Source organism: Emys orbicularis, chromosome 7 (genome assembly GCF_028017835.1).
Source record: "Emys orbicularis isolate rEmyOrb1 chromosome 7, rEmyOrb1.hap1, whole genome shotgun sequence".
Lineage (NCBI taxonomy): Eukaryota > Metazoa > Chordata > Testudines > Emydidae > Emys > Emys orbicularis.
In genome coordinates, this window is record NC_088689.1 from 101,442,434 (window position 1) to 101,459,467 (window position 17,034).

Below are 17,034 nucleotides of genomic sequence, written 5' to 3' on the forward strand. Positions count from 1 at the left end.
AGTGAAAGGACTTGCCCAAGAACACATGGCGAGTCAGCTGTGGAGCTGGGAAGGGATCCCAGTTGTCTTGAGTGCCCAGCTTTGTGGCTGGGAGGAGAGACTGCCACAGAGAGGGGAAGTGAAGTATCTAAGGTCACACAGCAGGTCAGCAGCAGAGCTGGGAACAGAATCCAATTGTTTGGCATCCCAGCCCCCCCGCTCTAACCACTAAACCCCACTCTCCTCCCAGAGCTGGGGCAGAACCCAGGAGTCTTGACTCCTTCTCCAGTGTCCTAACCTGGATCTCTCAGTCTCTCCTTTGACCTCCCGCACTGGCTGCCTGTCTCAGCTGCACCAGAGTAGCAGAGAGAGACTCTAGCTGGCTCTCGGTGCCGTATGTCCAAAGCCACGTAGGGGCCTTGCAGCCCGGACCCTTTGGGAGGAGGCACGCTGCATCAGGCAAGGGGAGAGGATGGCTCTGAGTCTCAGGTGCTCTCCTGAGCTGCAGAGAGCCCCGGGGCAGCTGTGTGAGGGCTGAGACCGCAGCTGGCTCCCCAGGAACATATGGCCGTGGAATTCCAGTGGGTAGAATCCCTCCTGCTCACATGGGATTAGCTAGCCCAAGGGCCAGCCCAGCTGGAGTGGGTGAGCATTGTATGCCCCACTCCTTGCACCACAGCGCCCCCTACTGAGCCTCCCACAGCCCCGGTCTCCCAGCCGGACCCTGCCGGGCACGTGAGCATTGTGGCAGGCGTGTACGACTCAGATACCGTCAGGGAGCCGCGAAGGAAAGCGAGCCAGGGCGGGTTGGCTACGGGGGCTGGGGGTGGGAGCCCTCTTTTTGGCTCAACTCCCACCCCCATGCATCCTCATGCATGTCAGTCAAAGGGCTGGTTCCCCACAGGGAGTGGGTTTTAATAAGCATCGACGCTGTGAATATATCTGCACAGAGACAGTGCCATTGAGGGGAGGGGAATTGCTGACATGCAGGGAAGAGACAGCCCCTGTGCTCTAGACCCCACTCCCCTCCCAGAGCTGGGGGATAGAACCCAGGAGTCCTGGCTCCCAGCTCCTCTGCTCTAACTGCTAGACACCACGCCCCTGCCAGAGCTGGGATAGAACCCATATCTCAGTGAGTTGCTTATTCACCACACAGCCAGCTGGGGCTTGAACACCACGGGGACTAGAACCGTCGATCCACACACAGAGAGAGCGGGGCCCAGAAGGAGAGAGCACGGACTAGAACCCACGGCCCACGCACAGAGAGAGCAGGGACTAGAACCCACGACCCACGCACGGAGAGAGCAGGGACTAGAACCCACGACCCACGCACGGAGAGAGCAGGGCCTAGAACCCATGACCCACGCACGGAGAGAACAGGGCCTAGAACCCACGACCCACACACGGGGAGAGTGGGGCCTAGAACCCATGACCCATGCACGGAGAAAGCGGGGACTAGAACCCGTGACCCATGCACGGAGAGAGTGGGGCCTAGAGCCCATAAGCCACCAACGGAGAGAGCAGGGCCTAGACCCCTTGTCCGTTAGCTCCACAGCCACTTGAACCAAAAGTGACCCTTAGCCAGTGCAGTAAAAGGTCTCTTACTCACTTTGTCAGAGCAGGGATGGGAGCCAGAACTCCTGGATTCTATCCCCAACGCTGGCAGTGGCGTGGGGTCTAGTGGGTAGAGCAAGTGGAGTAGGGTGTCGGGACTCCTGCATTCTGTTCCCAGGGCAGCTCACCTGCTTGGAGCGATCGGCTCAGGCTCTCTGAAGACTCAGGCAGGCGTCAGTCATGAGTTCCAGCTTTTGTGCCCAACCGAAAGGGTTAGAAACTCATTTTATTTTTCAATGGAAGCTGCGATCTTCCACAGTTACGTCACTCCAGGAGCTGGCACTCTTTGCTCAGGCCAGCCTTGCACACGGCCCCATGCTGCAGCCCACTGGGGAGAGTTGGGAAGATCTCTCACAAGCTGCTGCAGTCAGAGCCAGAAGCCCCCGGGAGCTAGACGTTTGCGCTGCATCTGATTTAACTTTCACCCTATGTCATCCCATGTCAGGTTGTTGTGATGGCAACCTGACAGCTGTCAATCACAGGCAGGGAATAACAGGAGCCTGTCTGAAGTCTGGCTTGCACTTTAACCCCTTGGCTGCCAGCAGACTCACCTTGGGTTATTGCCTCAGTTTTAGAATCAGGTGGGAGGACGGGAGGGATCGCAGTTCCAGGACTCCTGGGTTCTAGCCCCATCTCTGAGATCTAGCGGTTAGAGCAAGGGGGGCTGGGAGTCCTGCTAACAGTGGAGCTAAATTAGTACAATAGACGTGAGGTTGGACTGGATCCAGGGAAAGACCTTGGATCCCTTTCTGCGCGCCCCTGACCCAGCCAGTCCCCCTCCAGTAACGTGTGGAAAGGCTCCTCCACTGTAGAAACAAGCAAACAGCTTTAATCGTCCTCTGACAAGGAGCCCAATTAAGGAGCATTTGTAAGCAACCCCCCCAGCTTCGTCCTTGTTTATTGTTCTGATTTATTAGCTTCATTAGCAGCAAAAGGGAGAGGCTGGAGGTTGCTGGGGCATGAATTATTCCAGCTGCTAGACATGCTGCCCCGAAATCCAAGGGGTTCCTATGAAAAATCCTTCCCTTGCTTTCAAAAGGAGAAATCCCAAAGACCCAACAAGTCATCTCACATCACCACAACTCACCCTGCACAACAGGGGCCCTGATCTCAGTTGGGGTCTGTGCAGTGCCTGGCACAATGGGGCCCTGATCTCGGTCGGGGTCTGTGCAGTGCCTGGCACAATGGGGCCCTGATCTCGGTCAGGGTCTGTGCAGGGCCTGGCACAATGGGGCCCTGATCTCGGTCAGGGTCTGTGCAGGGCCTGGCACAATGGGGCCCTGATCTCGGTCAGGGTATGGGCAGCGCCCGGCACAGTGGGGCCCTGATCTCAGTCAGGGTCTGTGCAGGGCCTGGCATAACAGGGCACTGGTGGGAAACATTTCCTGGAGAACACCTAACCTTCTGAAATATTTCAATGAGAAAAAATTTGGATTTTCTGCAGGAATCTCAATATGAGAAATGCTCATTTTTTCCTTCCCCCTTCACACTTATTAAAAATAATTTTTCTTCTTTTTTCCAATGAGGGGCAAATTAAAAAGGGGAGTGAACTCCTGTTTTACTTAGATTGGAAGCTCCTTGGGGCAGGGACCATCTTTGTCCTGTGTCTGTACCGCACCTAGCACAGTGGGGGCCTGGTCCGTGGCATCACTGCAATACAAATAATAATATTACGTCAAGGCAGCTGGAAAATGTTGTCCAAGCCCGAGCTTTCCTGCAGCAAAACGGCCATTTCAACCAAGCTACATTTCCCAAGAAGAAAATTTCTTGTGGGAATAATATCTGCAACTTTAATAATTGTCCCTTCTAACCTCTCTTAAAATCACTGCTAAAAAGGAAAGACCCTGTATCACAATTCCCCACTTCCCTGCATCCCCAGCCTGGGACCAGATTGGAGCCAGCACACCCTGGAGGGGAAAGACCCAGTGTCCGATTCCCCACATCCCTGAGCTAGCCAGTCCCTGCACACTGGGGCCACATCGGAGTCAGTGCCCCCTAGAAGGGAAAGGCCCCATATTATATCCCCCCTCACCCCACCCCTGTCTGATGCAGACCCCATTTAGCATCCCAGCTCTCTTACCCCCCTGAGCCAGCCAGTTTCCCCAATCTAGGGCACAAGCCAGCAGTGACATGCTTTGGGGGATGGGGGGGCACTTCCCACTTCTCCATAAGCTTTCATGAGCAACTGTTTCTGGAGACTGGGTTTGAAGGTCCAGTGATGTGATCCAGGCTGGCAAATGCTGTGGCTGTGCTGTGTGTGTCTAAAGGGGCACTGTCAGGTCCGCTTAGCTTCCCCCTGAGCCTAAGCATGATTGAAACGTCACCGTGCATATAGATCTGTGGTGGGGGTTTTTTCATACTCCCGCTGTAAACAGTGTTTTCTTTGGAGTTCCCCAGGGGAATTTTCAGACTGAACCTCCCAGCCTCAGACCAGGGCTTCAGACTAAAAAATGAAACTGACTAGAAATACAAATTGAAACTGACCGGGCTGGTTGCACTGCCCAAACTGAGCATCAAAAAAGGCAACAAGCAGCATTGACAAGGGAAAGATCATTTGTTCTGATTGTTTATATTGCTGTAGCACCTGGAGGACCCAACTGAGCGCCTGGCATAATGGGGGCACTGATCTCAGTCGGGGTCTGTGCAGCGCCCACACAATGGGGACCCTCATCTCAGTCAGGGTCTGTGCAGTGCCTGGCGCGGGGGGGCCCTGATCTCAGTTGGGGTCTGTGCAGCACCTAGCACATTGGGATCCCAATTTCAGTGGGGTCTGTTCTACCCCATCACAACACTGCCCCATCTGAATTAATGCTACCATAGCATTTGTAATGAGAGAGCAGAATCATAACCTCAAGCTTCTTTTCTCCTGTATCCCTCATGCAGGTTTTCCGAAGCGGGGAGGGCATGGGTATCCGTCTGGATAGCGCTTCCGCCTTCCAGGGGGCTATCATCTCCCCTCACTATGATTCCCTGCTGGTCAAGGTGATTGCCCATGGGAAGGACCACCCCACGGCTGCCTCCAAGATGAGCCGAGCCCTGGCCGAGTTCCGCATCCGAGGCGTCAAGGTAGGAGAGGCTGAGCGAGCCCTGATGCATTTTGCAGGGGCCTCTGCTGGGGACTGTGGGAAGTAGCCAGTAGGGAGTGTTCTGGTGTGGTGGAGGGGCAGGGTGGGGACGGGAGGGGGTTCTGCAGCCTGCAGTGTGGGCTGCATCATCTGGTGGTAGCCAGAGGTACTACACCCTGTGGTGTGCAATTAGTGCTTCTGGTTTTGGGGATGTATTAATTTCATTTTCAGGATTTATTTTTATCAATTTTTGAGTTTTATGCAGCTGTCCAAAAAAATTTTCAGGGCTTCCTCTATGGATATACTGTGATGAGTAATGTATATTGTATAAACTACTCATTATAGTAGAATATACAATGATGGGTAATCGCCATGTAATATTCCCTAGTGCGCTTTAAGGTAGTACTGTTTCAAACTGCACTACTTTAAAGCACACTTGGGAACCTTTCGTGCACACCAGCAGGGTCTACACGGACCAATTAATGTGCGAGACAATAGTTCTTTTTGAAATTACCTCCCCGTAGTCTGCATTAACTGCTCTGTGTAGACAAGCCCTTAGATACAAGTAACCATTTCTGGTGATTTTCCAGTGTTTATTGAATAAACACTGATTTCTCTCCCTCTTTTTTTTTTCTTTTGTATTGTGGTGTTTTATTGATTTAAACCTAAAATCTGAAGTCCTTATATATAATGCATCCCCCAGTGGTGGCAGATGGTACTGCACCCAGCAGTGGTCAATGCAACCCCTGATGGTAGCAGGAAGTAGTACACCCTGCAGTGCTTAATCAACCCCCAAGTTCTGGCAGGAAGTACTACGCTACACTTTGCAGTGGTCAATGCATCCCCCAGTGGTGGCAGGAGGTAGTACACCCTGCCTCCCCCCGGTGGTAGCCAGAGGTACTGCACCCTGCATCCCCTGATTGTAGCCGGAGGTATTACACGCTGCAGTAGAGTGGGGCAGAGCTGAATCAGCCCCATCCCTGCCTGTGTTCCCTGGCCCGATCCTCTTCCCTCTGCTGCATGCAGACCATGTGCTTCAGAATCTCCCCTGGTGGCCTCTGGGTATAATGCAACCTTTGGGGGGTAGAGGCGGACAAGGTCCCCAATGCTGGCAAGAGGTTCTGCACCCTGCATTCCAGCCAAACAATGCAGCCCCCAGTGGCAGTAGGAAGCACTGCACTTTCAAGCTCTCTCCTCCCACCCCCCCACCCCACACATCAACTGTGATATTAGTGGTGGGTCAGAGGCGGCCTTGCACTGCCTGTCCGTCAGACAATCCCTCCCTCGGGCTTGGTGTGGGCTAGTTCCAGCGCTGCTTGTTCTGATAGGATAGCAACATATGGTGCTGGTCATGGTGGCGTTCAGGAGAGCCAGCTGGTGGCCTTATGTTCGGTGTGCAGAGGAAGAGGGGCATTGCTCAGGTATCGGTTGGAGGGGCAGGGCAGCACTGCAGAGCCGGAGGTTTGCTGTGATTACAGTGGTGGTGTCCCTGGGGGGACGTCCTCATTAGCTTAGGCTGTCAACAGGTTGGCATTACCTACAGAAAAGCCAGCGGCCCTCACCCCATCTCCATCATCCCCAAGGAGAGGGGGCTGAATTAACTCTGACCTTTGGGCCTGATCCTGTATTTGGATCCTGACCCCACCCTCTGGAGCGGCATTGGAACCCCAGAATGGTGGGGGGTCAGCCCTCTTTGAGTATGGTTTTATTCAGGTGTTGGTGTGGGGCTCTCTTCCTGTTTATGGGGCATCTAATAGGGGGGTGAATAAAGGTGCTCCCCCTTGGTCAGTTACCTCATTGCTGTCTCCTGCCCCTTGTGGCTGGAGAGCATTAGTCCTGGGTATTTAGGGCAACAGCCCTGTTCTTTCAATGATGTTTGGACCCAAGGGCTGGAAGGTGGGGGGCGGGGATGGAGAACTGAGCGCAAACAAGCCATCTCAGTGGGAATGTCCAGTCTGATTGCTTCTTTGCATTGCTGGAGGATCCATTCCCTTGCATGCTCTCTAAAGAACCTCTTTGCTCCTTGGGATCCCTGCTATATCAGAGCAGGGGTCTGGTGGGAGAGCCATCCACTCCTGTGGGGTGTATGCACACCACCCGCTGCACATGAGCTCCCAGTGCAACACAGTGGCTAAGAGATCTAATGGGATGCTGGGATGGGGGGGTGAGCAGGGGGATACCAACTGGGACCAGGGAGGGAATATAGCCTCTGTAGAGAACCCAGTGGGTCACTCCAGATTGGTGCCGGGAGGAGAGCAGAATCCAACCCAATGTATCAGAGAGGCACAAAATGATTGTGTCAGTTTGAGTGAATGAAGCATGTTGGGGGGATGGGGGACTGTACCTGTTGATGTATTAACAGGGGACTCTCAAGTAGCATTAGGGAGGTATTATTACCTCTGTATGTGGCAGTGGTGCGACTGCTGCTAGAATCCTGCGTCCAGTTCTGGTGTCCACAATTCAACAAGGAGGTTGATAAATTAGAGAGGGGTCAGAGAAGAGCGAGAATGATTAAAGGGTTGGAAAACGTCCCTTAGAGTGGGAGACTCCATCTGTTTGGCTTAACAAAGAGAAGGTTAAGGGGTGACTTGATCCCAGTCTGCATGGGGAACAAATATTTGATACTGGGCTCTTCAATCTGGCAGCCGAAGGTCTAACAAGAGCCAGTGGCTGGAAGTTGAAGCTGGACAAATTCAGACTGGAACTAAGGCCCAAATTTTCACCCCTGAGGGGAATTCACCAGGAGAACAACTTCCCAAGGGCTGGGGTGGATTTGCCATCGCTGGCAGTGTTTAAATCAAGATGGGCTGTAGTTCAGCCAGGAATTAATTCAGGGCAGGCGTGTGGCCTGTGTTAGGCAGGAGATCAGATGATCACAGTCATCCCTTCTGGCCTGCTGGCCTATGAATGCTGGGAGCAGAGGCTCCAGAAAGTGGTCCTGGTGGAATGCAGCTGACCCAGTTGTGATGCTCCCAGTGTGGTGTGGCGCTGAGGTTGGACACAATCCTGGGGCAAATCGGCAGGGAGGTGGCATCACGTCTGTATGCAGCATCAGTGCCTGAGATGCTGCATCCAGCTCTGGGGTGCGCACTTCAAAACATCACAGAAAAAGAGCCACAAGAACAAGCCAAGGAATGGGAAACCCTGAGACAGGACAGGAACCTGGTTCTATTCCCAGTTCTGCCACTGATTCAGGCAGGTCCTGGGCAGGTCCCTTCGACTCTCTGTGCTCCAGTTTCCCCTCCCATACTTTTTCTGTTCTTCACAGAGACATCTAGTGGGTTAGAGAAGGGGGGACTGGGAGCTAGGACTCCTGGGTTCTATTCCTAGTTTACGGAGGGAGCGGGGCCTAGCTCGGGGCTCCCATTGCACCAGGCACTGCACAGACACACAGTGAGAGATGGTCCCTGCCCCGAGGAGCTCTCAGTCTGACCAGACAACGGGGTAGGTGGAGATACAGGCACAAAGCGGGAAAGGGACTTGCCCAAACAGCACGTCAGTGGCAGAGCCAGGAATAGAACCCAGGGGTTCTGAGTGCACTTCCCACTAGCCCACGCTGGCTCTCAATACACTCGTTTGATCCACATTACCTCTGGGATGGTGTATACCCATTTTACACACACTGGGAAACTGAGGCACACGGAGGAGAAGAGATTTCCCCAAGTTCACTAGCAGAGCTGGGAACGGAGCCCAGGAGTCCTGACTCCCAGCCTTCCCCCCCCGCTCTAACCGACTGGACCCCAAACCCCACACAGGGACAGGGACAGAACCCAGGAGTCCTGACTCCCAGCCTTCACCCCTGCTCTAACCGACTGGACCCCAAACCCCACACAGGGCCACGGACAGAACCAGGAGTCCTGACTCCCAGCCTTCACCCCAGCTCTAACCAACTGGACCCCACTCCCCTCACAGGGCTAGGGACAGAACCCAGGAGTCCTGACTCCCAGCCTTCCCCCCGGCTCTAACCGACTGGACCCCAAACCCCACACAGGGCCACGGACAGAACCCAGGAGTCCTGACTCCCAGCCTTCACCCCAGCTCTAACCGACTGGACCCCACTCCCCTCACAGGGCTAGGGACAGAACCCAGGAGTCCTGACTCCCAGCCTTCCCCCCGGCTCTAACCGACTGGACCCCAAACCCCACACAGGGCCACGGACAGAACCCAGGAGTCCTGACTCCCAGCCTTCACCCCGGCTCTAACCGACTGGACCCCAACCACTCGACCATGCTGCCCTGCTTCCTCTAGCTCAGGCTCAGCCATCTTCAGCAGCCCACTCAGTGTCCCCGAGACATCACCCTGGGAAGCTGGGGGGGGGGGGGGGGGCACTGATCTCACAGGGATGATACACGTGTGCCCCATTGCCTTGGCAGAAAAGCATGAGTCAGGCAGGCATGTTGGTGGGGGTGGGGGGGAGAGAATTGAGATCTTTGTATTGAAAGATCCCTCCAGGGCAGAGAAGCATCGTCCCCATGTGCCAGCTCTGCTGGAGAGAGAAATCTGTGCCCAGCACCAGGAAACCCGTCAGATCAGTACTGGAGAAGGGGCTAGGTTGATGCCAGGCAGTGGTACCGGGGGTGGGGGGGGGGCGCATGGGCTGCGCCCCTGTGTGGGATTGATGTAACAACTGCTGAACTCCCCTCTACTCACACATGCCCCCATCAGTTCCTCTAGTGAGCGGAGACTTTATTCCCCTGAGCAGTGGCGGGTTGATGTACTGGTCAGACTGGGTCTTGGAGAGGCAATAGGCCATGACCCCACCTCCCAGCCCTGCCCTTCCATCTCCTTTGCCATGACCCCGCCCTTCTTCCATGGCCCTGTGCCATGACTCTGCCCCACCCCTGTGACAAAATCCCTCCTTCAGTCAGCCCCCTCCCAGTGCCAAGCCCCCAGCCGTCCAGTGCCCACTGGCACTGCTCCTTGATGGGCAACTGTGAGGGAGGGAGGAGAGGAGGGGAAAATGCATGTGCAGTGAAGATATGGAAAGCATCCCTGCAGCTCTGTCACCAGGTTCTGGCCCTGGCCCTGCCCTTGAGGAAATCCCTGCACCTCCCTTTCCCCTCGTTGTGAGCTCTCTGGGACAGGGCCTGTCTCTTGGGCCAGTGTGTGTATGACGCCAGGCCTGGGGGGGGCTCCAGTCTGGGACCCAGGCAGTGCCCTAATAATGGAAGCCAGAGATCTGTGAGATCATCCAAACAGGATCTTAACTAACACATTGCCAATGGGTTTTATACGGTTGCCCATCACCCTAGTATCTGGTCTAGCGTTTGTAGCAACGTTTCAGGATTCAGGTAGGATTTTAACCGCTCGGTTGCATTCCTGTTCATTTATTTTGCCGTGCAGCAGGGCCTTTAAATAAACGACTCCTTGGTGTTCCACTGCCATCTCTCTCAGTTCTGGGAATTCAGTTTTTATAGGCGCTTGGCTTAATAAGTCTCTGTCTGCATATGAGCTGAGAATATATTGCACCACAGCCGGCACGATGGGGTCAGTCGGGGGGGATTTGATCTTAATTATATGCCCTTGACTCAGCTGGGGGAACGAGATTCCAGGGGCCTGTAAAGGAAAATGGAGCAGGATTTTCACTGCATGGAAATGATCCACAGATAAATCAAAGAAAAGGCTGGCACGAGAAGAGCCTGGACTGGGCAAAGGGTTATTTTGCTGTCCCCAAGTGGTGGATGGGGGTCTCGAGAGACTGAGAGAAATCACGGGCTTGGGAAGTGAAAAGGGAGCTAAATGTTCCAGACGTGGGGCTAGCCGGCTTGAAGGAGGACTTGGGGAGGCAGCGTAGGTTAGGGCAGGAGTGTGGGAATCAGGAGTCCTGGGTTCTATTCCTGCCACTGGAAGGGGAGTGGTGGTTAGTGCAGTGGGGTGGGAAGTCAGAACTCCTGGGTTCTATTCCCAGCACCAGGAGAGTGGTCTAGTGGTTTGAGCTGAGAAGGGCCAGAAATCAGGCCTCCTGGCTGTACCACTGACCTGCTGTGTCACCTTGGGCAAGTCCCTTCCCCCTCTGTACCTCAGTTCCCCCCTCTCCCCCCCATTTGTCTGTTCAGACTGTGAGCTCTTTGGGGCAGAGACTGCCTCACTCTGTGTGTCTGGGCAGTGCCCAGTACAATGAGAGCCCCAATGTTGGTGGGGATCCGTGCAGCGCCTGATCTCAGGCAGGATCTCTAGATGCTATTAAGATAATCGTCGTAAGAGAGATCATGTTGTCCCATGTGCCTGACCTGCTCAGGGGACTCTGGGGGCTGTTCCGAGCCAGGAAGGTTGTGTTGATGCTTTGTGGCAAGGCGCTGTATTTACACATGCCGCTCTGACAGCTTGTTAATTTCTCCCTCTTGCCTGGTCGCATCTGCTTAGGATTCTAGCATGACTGGGGACACCTCGTGAATATTCAGCACCCATTTCGGCTTTGGATAAATCCTTAGCGAAAACGATCCCCTGAGAAATCAGCCTTTTCCCTTCCCCCCAGCTAGAGAGGTGCCGTTCTAGGCCCCCCGCCCCCACCTCCTGCAGCTGACCCTACTGTTCCAGAGGAAATGGCAGGTGCTTTCCGCTTTGTGGAATACAGTCCTTTCCCCTCTGCAAAGGGCCCAGAGTCCTCCTGGGTTTCTTAGGCTGCGTCAGGCTGTGAGGCGTTGAGGTCCTAGCGTGTAGGGACCGGACTGGGGCTCAGGACCCCCTGGGTTCTATTCTCAGCTGCAGGAGGAGAGAGAGCCACTAGATCTCACTCCCCTCCCAGAGCTGGGGCTAGAACCCAGATATCTGAACCTCCATTGTGCTCCACCTGTGCTGTAACCATTAGACCCCCCCCACGAATAGAACCCAGGAGTCCTGACAACGTCCCCCTGCGCTAACGTATCAGAGCTCACATCCCTCCCATACTTGGGAATGGAACCCAGGAGCCCTGGCTCCCAGCCCTCCCCCTGCTCTAACCACTAGCCCCCACTCCCTTCCCAAAGCTGGGAATAGAACCCCCATGTCCTGACTTCTGATCACTAGACCGCACTTCCCCCAAGCTGCCCCGGCGCATCTATCTGACCTTTGAACCCCTGGGGGTCGGTGGGCTCAGTTTGTAACTAGCAGAAGGCAACCTGCAGCCTGGCTCTGGAAAAGGAGGGATCCAGACTCTGCGTCAGTTCCCTGGCAAGCTGATAGCACCCGCCTGTGCCCCCAGGCCGTGTCACTATCACGTGGGCAGGGGGATCCGTCACTGGCAGGATAGGATAGGGAGGAAGGGGTTACGCTGCACCCAGGGCTTCTGTGCCTCCAGCCTCAATTACCATGTCCCCTCCCTAAGTCACCAGCTCAGGATTCCCACATCCCCCTCCCCCGTGGGGTTAAGAGGTCTGAGATGCCAGAAGGAACTTGCCCCATCTTCTGCCCACAGCTGGGCAAACTTGGCAGCGCTGCCCGGCTCCCCGCTCCCACTCCGCAAGCCGTGGCAGCAGTGGGCTCCTCAGAACAGCCCTCCCCTCCTCCCCTGGGCCTGGTGCCTCCAGAGCATGGCCTCCACTGCCGTGACACACATTTCCCAGGCCCTGGCAGGGGCCCAAATGGCACAGGGGTCAATAGCCTGGCCCAGCTCCCGTGGCTTCCAGGCAAAAGAGTTAGGGGGCGGGGAGGGGCGGGAGAGCATCAACTGAAATGTGCTCTGCGTGCCAGCCTCTGCTATTGATCTAGACAGCAATAAAGGCAGGAGAGTGGGGCTCAGGGAGCTGGGCACGGCTGGCAGCTTTGCTGAGCCGTGGGCATGGGGACTAGGCTGCCGCAGGTTTCTTCTGGCATCTCAGAGCCCTTAACCCCATGTATCCCGCTCTTTAAGGCAGGACAGGGCCCAGGCAAGCAGCCCTGGGTCACCTTGACAATCTTAATTGGGAGGCAGGATTGGCTAATGGATTGGGGGCTGGGCTAGACTGCTGCACACCCCAGGTTCTCTTCCTAGCTCTGGGAGGGGAGTGGGGTCTAGTGGGCTAAACCAGGGGGCCGGGATCAGGATTCCTGGGTTCTCTTCAGCTCTGGGAGAGGATTGTCATCTAGTAATTGGTGGGGGGTTAAGTTATTTAGCCTAGCAGGGCCTCAGTTTCCCAGTCTTTATACTGGGGGTAATACCAACCTCCCAGGGGTGTTGTGACAATAAATACATTGTGGTTACAAGGTGTCCAGATACTGTAATGATGGGGCTGGATAAGGATGATGGATAGATAGATTAGGGTAGGTTGGCTGATTGATTGATTCGGGTGGGAGGGGAAACAGGCACCAAGAGGGACAGAAACTTGCCCAAGGTCAGTGGGAGAGCCCAGAATAGCTCCCAGGTGCCCTGAGTCTTGGTGTGCTGCTCTATCTACTAGCCCACACTGCCTGCTTTAAAAGTATGATCGAGAGCCAGGACACCCACCCGGCCCCCCTGCCACAGACACCTTGCTAGAGAACACAGACACACACACCCCCTGGTAGTGAGATCTCTAAGATACACACATCCACCTTGCTAGAGATTGCTCACACCTCCCCTCCCTCTGCTCCATAACTCACCCTTCTCTCGCCAACAACCCGTGCCGTTTGTATTGTTTGTTCAGTCCACGCGCTGGCGCGTCCCCCGATCCGTCTTGATCACGGCACGGTTGGCTGGCACCATCTGGCCTGTTAGCACTAAATTACCTCTCCTCGTATACCAATATGTTTAGTTCGGGGCCGTCCCGTCCCGTGCGCCCAGTGATTTCTCACTGTCTCACTTTGCAGGCAGTTCGAAATCTCGCCGGGCTGTAGTGACTGCTTTGCCCAGGTGGGTACATAGGCTGGCACTGGCAACTGGGGAGACAGACTCCTCTCTGTACCCATTAAAGCCCACCCCTGGCTTTCTTGTATCTCCTGAACCTTTCTAGCTTAGGAACTAGACTTCCATAAGGGAACAGGAATCAGGCTTGGGGATGGGTTGAGTGAAAGGTCCTGTGGTCTAGTGGGTAGCATGGTCCAGTGGGAGTCGGGATTCCAAGGTTCCATTCCTGGTGCTGCCTGACCTGTGAGACCTTGGCTAAGTCCCGTCCCCACTGTGTGCCTCAGTTTCCCTTCCTAAACTTTGTTTAGCTATTCAGGACAGGGATTGCCTTTCACTATGTGTCTGTGCAGCACCTAGCACAGCAAGGGCCTCAAGCTCGGTCGAGGTCTGTACAGCACTTGGCCAGAGGCTCATTGCAGATGACCAGAGACACGCAGCCCTTGACCCCCTGTGGTCATAAAAAACATACCGGGGCATTTTTCCCACCACTTGATGATTATGGTAGCTCCTAGAGGCTCCCACTGAGATCAGGAGTCCCAGGTGCTGCACAGACCCTGACTGAGACTGAGACTGAGGCCCCCATGTTGCACATGGACCCCCATGGACACAGTCACTGTCACTGCCCCCAAGAATGTACATTCTAGACAGACAAGGGGCAGGAGAAGAAACGGAGGCACAAGGTCAATGGCAGAGCTAGGACTAGAACTCAGGTCTGTTGCTCAATGCCTAGGTCCCAACCTACTGACTCACTCTGCTCCTTCATAGCCCCTGTTGAGTTTGCAGGCTGGAGTCCTGACAGCTAGTATTCTGAGGCAGTCAGCAGGTGGTGCTGTTGCACATTGTCTCACAAGTTCCCAGCGTGCCAGCGGGGTCCAGTCTTTGAACAAATGCCACGTTGTTGTTAGTTTGATGGTGCTTTTCCTTCTTGTGGGGAGCTATTGCAAGCAGTTGGAGAGTTTGCTCCCTGCTTGAATCTCCTTAATGAGACTCAGTCGATCCCTGGGAGTCAGGCACTAGTGTGTAGGCAGAGATATCTGAGAGAAGGGATCGTGCATGCCATGTGCAACCACTTCTGTCCCAGGACTGCTGTGTATAGTCTAAATAAACTAGCAACACTAACCGTGTTCCCCCAGACTTCACTGATTGCTCCTTCGATGGGAAACTGACCTGCAGATCCTCTAAATCTGCTACTGCTTGGCCGTGGGGGTGCGAAATGATTGCTGGTATTTCTCTACGTTTTGATGGAAGCAAGGATCAGAGCCCCGTTATGCCAGGCGCTGCACAGATCTGAGTCCACTCCTGACTAATGGCCGCCCCATGCTGTCTACAAGCTCAGAAGAGCCCCCTGTTTTACCTCCCCCCAATCAGATGACCATGCAAAGCAAGGTGGAAAATTGGAACATGATGTAGCTCAGGGCAAGCATGTATGAGAGAGGTTTGGTGATGGGAAACTGGGCTGAGACCCACATGGAGTGGATGGAATTGATTTTTAGTCACTATCTCTCTGAGCCATCTGGTCCCCTGACCTGGATCCAGATAGGAGGGAGCACCCTCTAGAGGGGAGAGGCCCCGTGTCTCATTCCCTGCCGCCTGAGCCAGCCAGTTCCCCTGCCCTGGGGTTGGAACGGAGCCAATGCCCCCTAGAGGGGGAAGGCCCCATATCCCATTTCCTGTCCCCACTTAATATCACAGCTGTCTTACCCTCTGCCTCTATTTCTGCCTGTCTCCCCCTCTCCTTCAAAGCCAAGGAGTGCTCTGAAGCCATAAGGGGATCTCAGCTATTGAATCTGACAGCTACTGTCAGGCTGCCTACAACCTGCAGTCACTTCCCCTGTAGATATACAACCCATGGCATTGATGGCCTGCGGAGGGGATCCCAGTTCCTGACACCCCATGATCAGCCATGAATTACGTCCACGGGTTGCTGGCGCATCGTGTTTCCAGCCCATAATTCACCTGAGGCACCTGCCAGCAGCGTCAGTTGCAGGGGGATTCCAGTCACGTGTCAGATCTAGCTGGGATTGCCCTATACAGGGAGTTTATTGTGATCCTGAGGTATCGTTTGTATTGCGGACGTGACATGGACCAGGACCCCCTTGTGCCAGGCGCTGTACAAACACAGAACAGAAAGACGGCCCCTGCCCTAATGAGCTTCCAATCTAAGGCAAAGACAAGAGCCGACCGGTGGATACAGACAGACGGGGGAGCCCAAGGAAACAATGGCCCAGCACTGGGCAGCAGGATGGGCAGTGGTCTCTGCACACCAGCAGCCTAACCGCTGATTGTTTGTAGGCTTCACGGCACAGGAGAGTATGAAGGAGGCCAGTGAGGCTGTTTGCAGCTCCTCCCAAGTGTGCAGAGCAGCCTGGGCAAAAGCACAAAGGGGCTTGATTGTAAATCAAGTGGGCGCTGGAGGCCGGCACCTCGGGCTGATCGGAGGTGGGAGCTGACATCTCAGGAGTGAATGAGAGCTGATGGGTTGGGTGGAGATTGGCCCCTTGAAAGGGAAGAGGAGTGGGTTATGTTTGGTGTGATGGAGAAGGGGGAGCAGTGGAGGGATGCAGGAAGAGGGGGGACAGGCTCAAAGCGATTGGCTGGGAGGATGATCTTTGCAGCCACCTGCTGAATAGACGTGAGCAGGGCAAGTTGGGAACAGCAGGGGTGTTGCAGTAACCGAGATACAAGAGGAGGAGAGTTTACCATGTTCCCTTCAGTCCCCGTCCTTCACCGAGAAAGCAGCTCCACCCCATTCCAGCTGCCTTCTGGGCTCTTTTCCCTGGCACAGGCATGCATGCAAACACACACACACACACATGCTCCTTTCAGCCACCTGAGACCACCCCAGGGCCCAGTGTAACTTGGAAAACATTGGAGCTAGAAGCAAATGGGGGTGGAGATCCCAGCAGCATGGAGCTCTAGTAAATGCCTGAGGCATCGTGTATTAAGATCATGTCATTCTGAGTCCCTTCATGTCTCATCTTCCAGTTTAAGAGTCTGCTTGACTCTCGATCCTGACAGTACTTCGGGGATTGTATCTGCTTGTCCTGGAACACTAGGCACACAGCATGCCACTTGGATGATTATTCCAGTGGCACCTAAAGGCCCCAACCAAGACCGGGCTCCTGTTCTGCCAGGTACCATACAGGTACACAGTGCGAAATAGTCCCTGCTTCAAAGAGCTCGCAGTCTAAATAGACAACTGGTGGGAAAGGAAACTGAGGCACTGATAGGGGAAGTGACTTGCCCAAGGTCGGTGGCAGAGCTGGGAATAGAACCCAGGTGTCCTGACTCCCAGTCTAATGCTCTATCTACTAGATCGCACTCCTTCTCTCATACATAGCCTTTCTGGCTGAGTAATTCTAGATTAGATTAGATTAGATTAGATCAGCTGTGGTTGATCCTGGTGGATTATGTGGTACTTCCTTCCTCCTCTTTATTCTGCAGTTAGTTATCACTAAGGTGTTTCCTTTCTCCCAGGGAGCAAACGGGACAGAGAGATATTCCCCAGGCCGGGGGAGTGAGGGGACTTTAGGGAGTGGGCAGTTTGGCCTCAGATATTATCAGCCCCATCAGCCAGGGCTGGGTGTTAATAATTCT

At 54.6% G+C, this 17,034-nt stretch overlaps 1 protein-coding gene across 1 annotated transcript in view; it reads left to right on the forward strand.

Annotated features, from left to right (window-relative positions):
- Window positions 1–17,034, forward strand: part of PC (pyruvate carboxylase) — a 133,379-nt gene that overhangs the window by 84,698 nt on the left and 31,647 nt on the right. Inside the window, exon 9 of the mRNA XM_065407790.1 lies at window positions 4,477–4,659. Coding sequence (XP_065263862.1) covers window positions 4,477–4,659 — 183 coding nt within the window. The remainder of the gene's footprint in view (window positions 1–4,476; window positions 4,660–17,034) is intronic.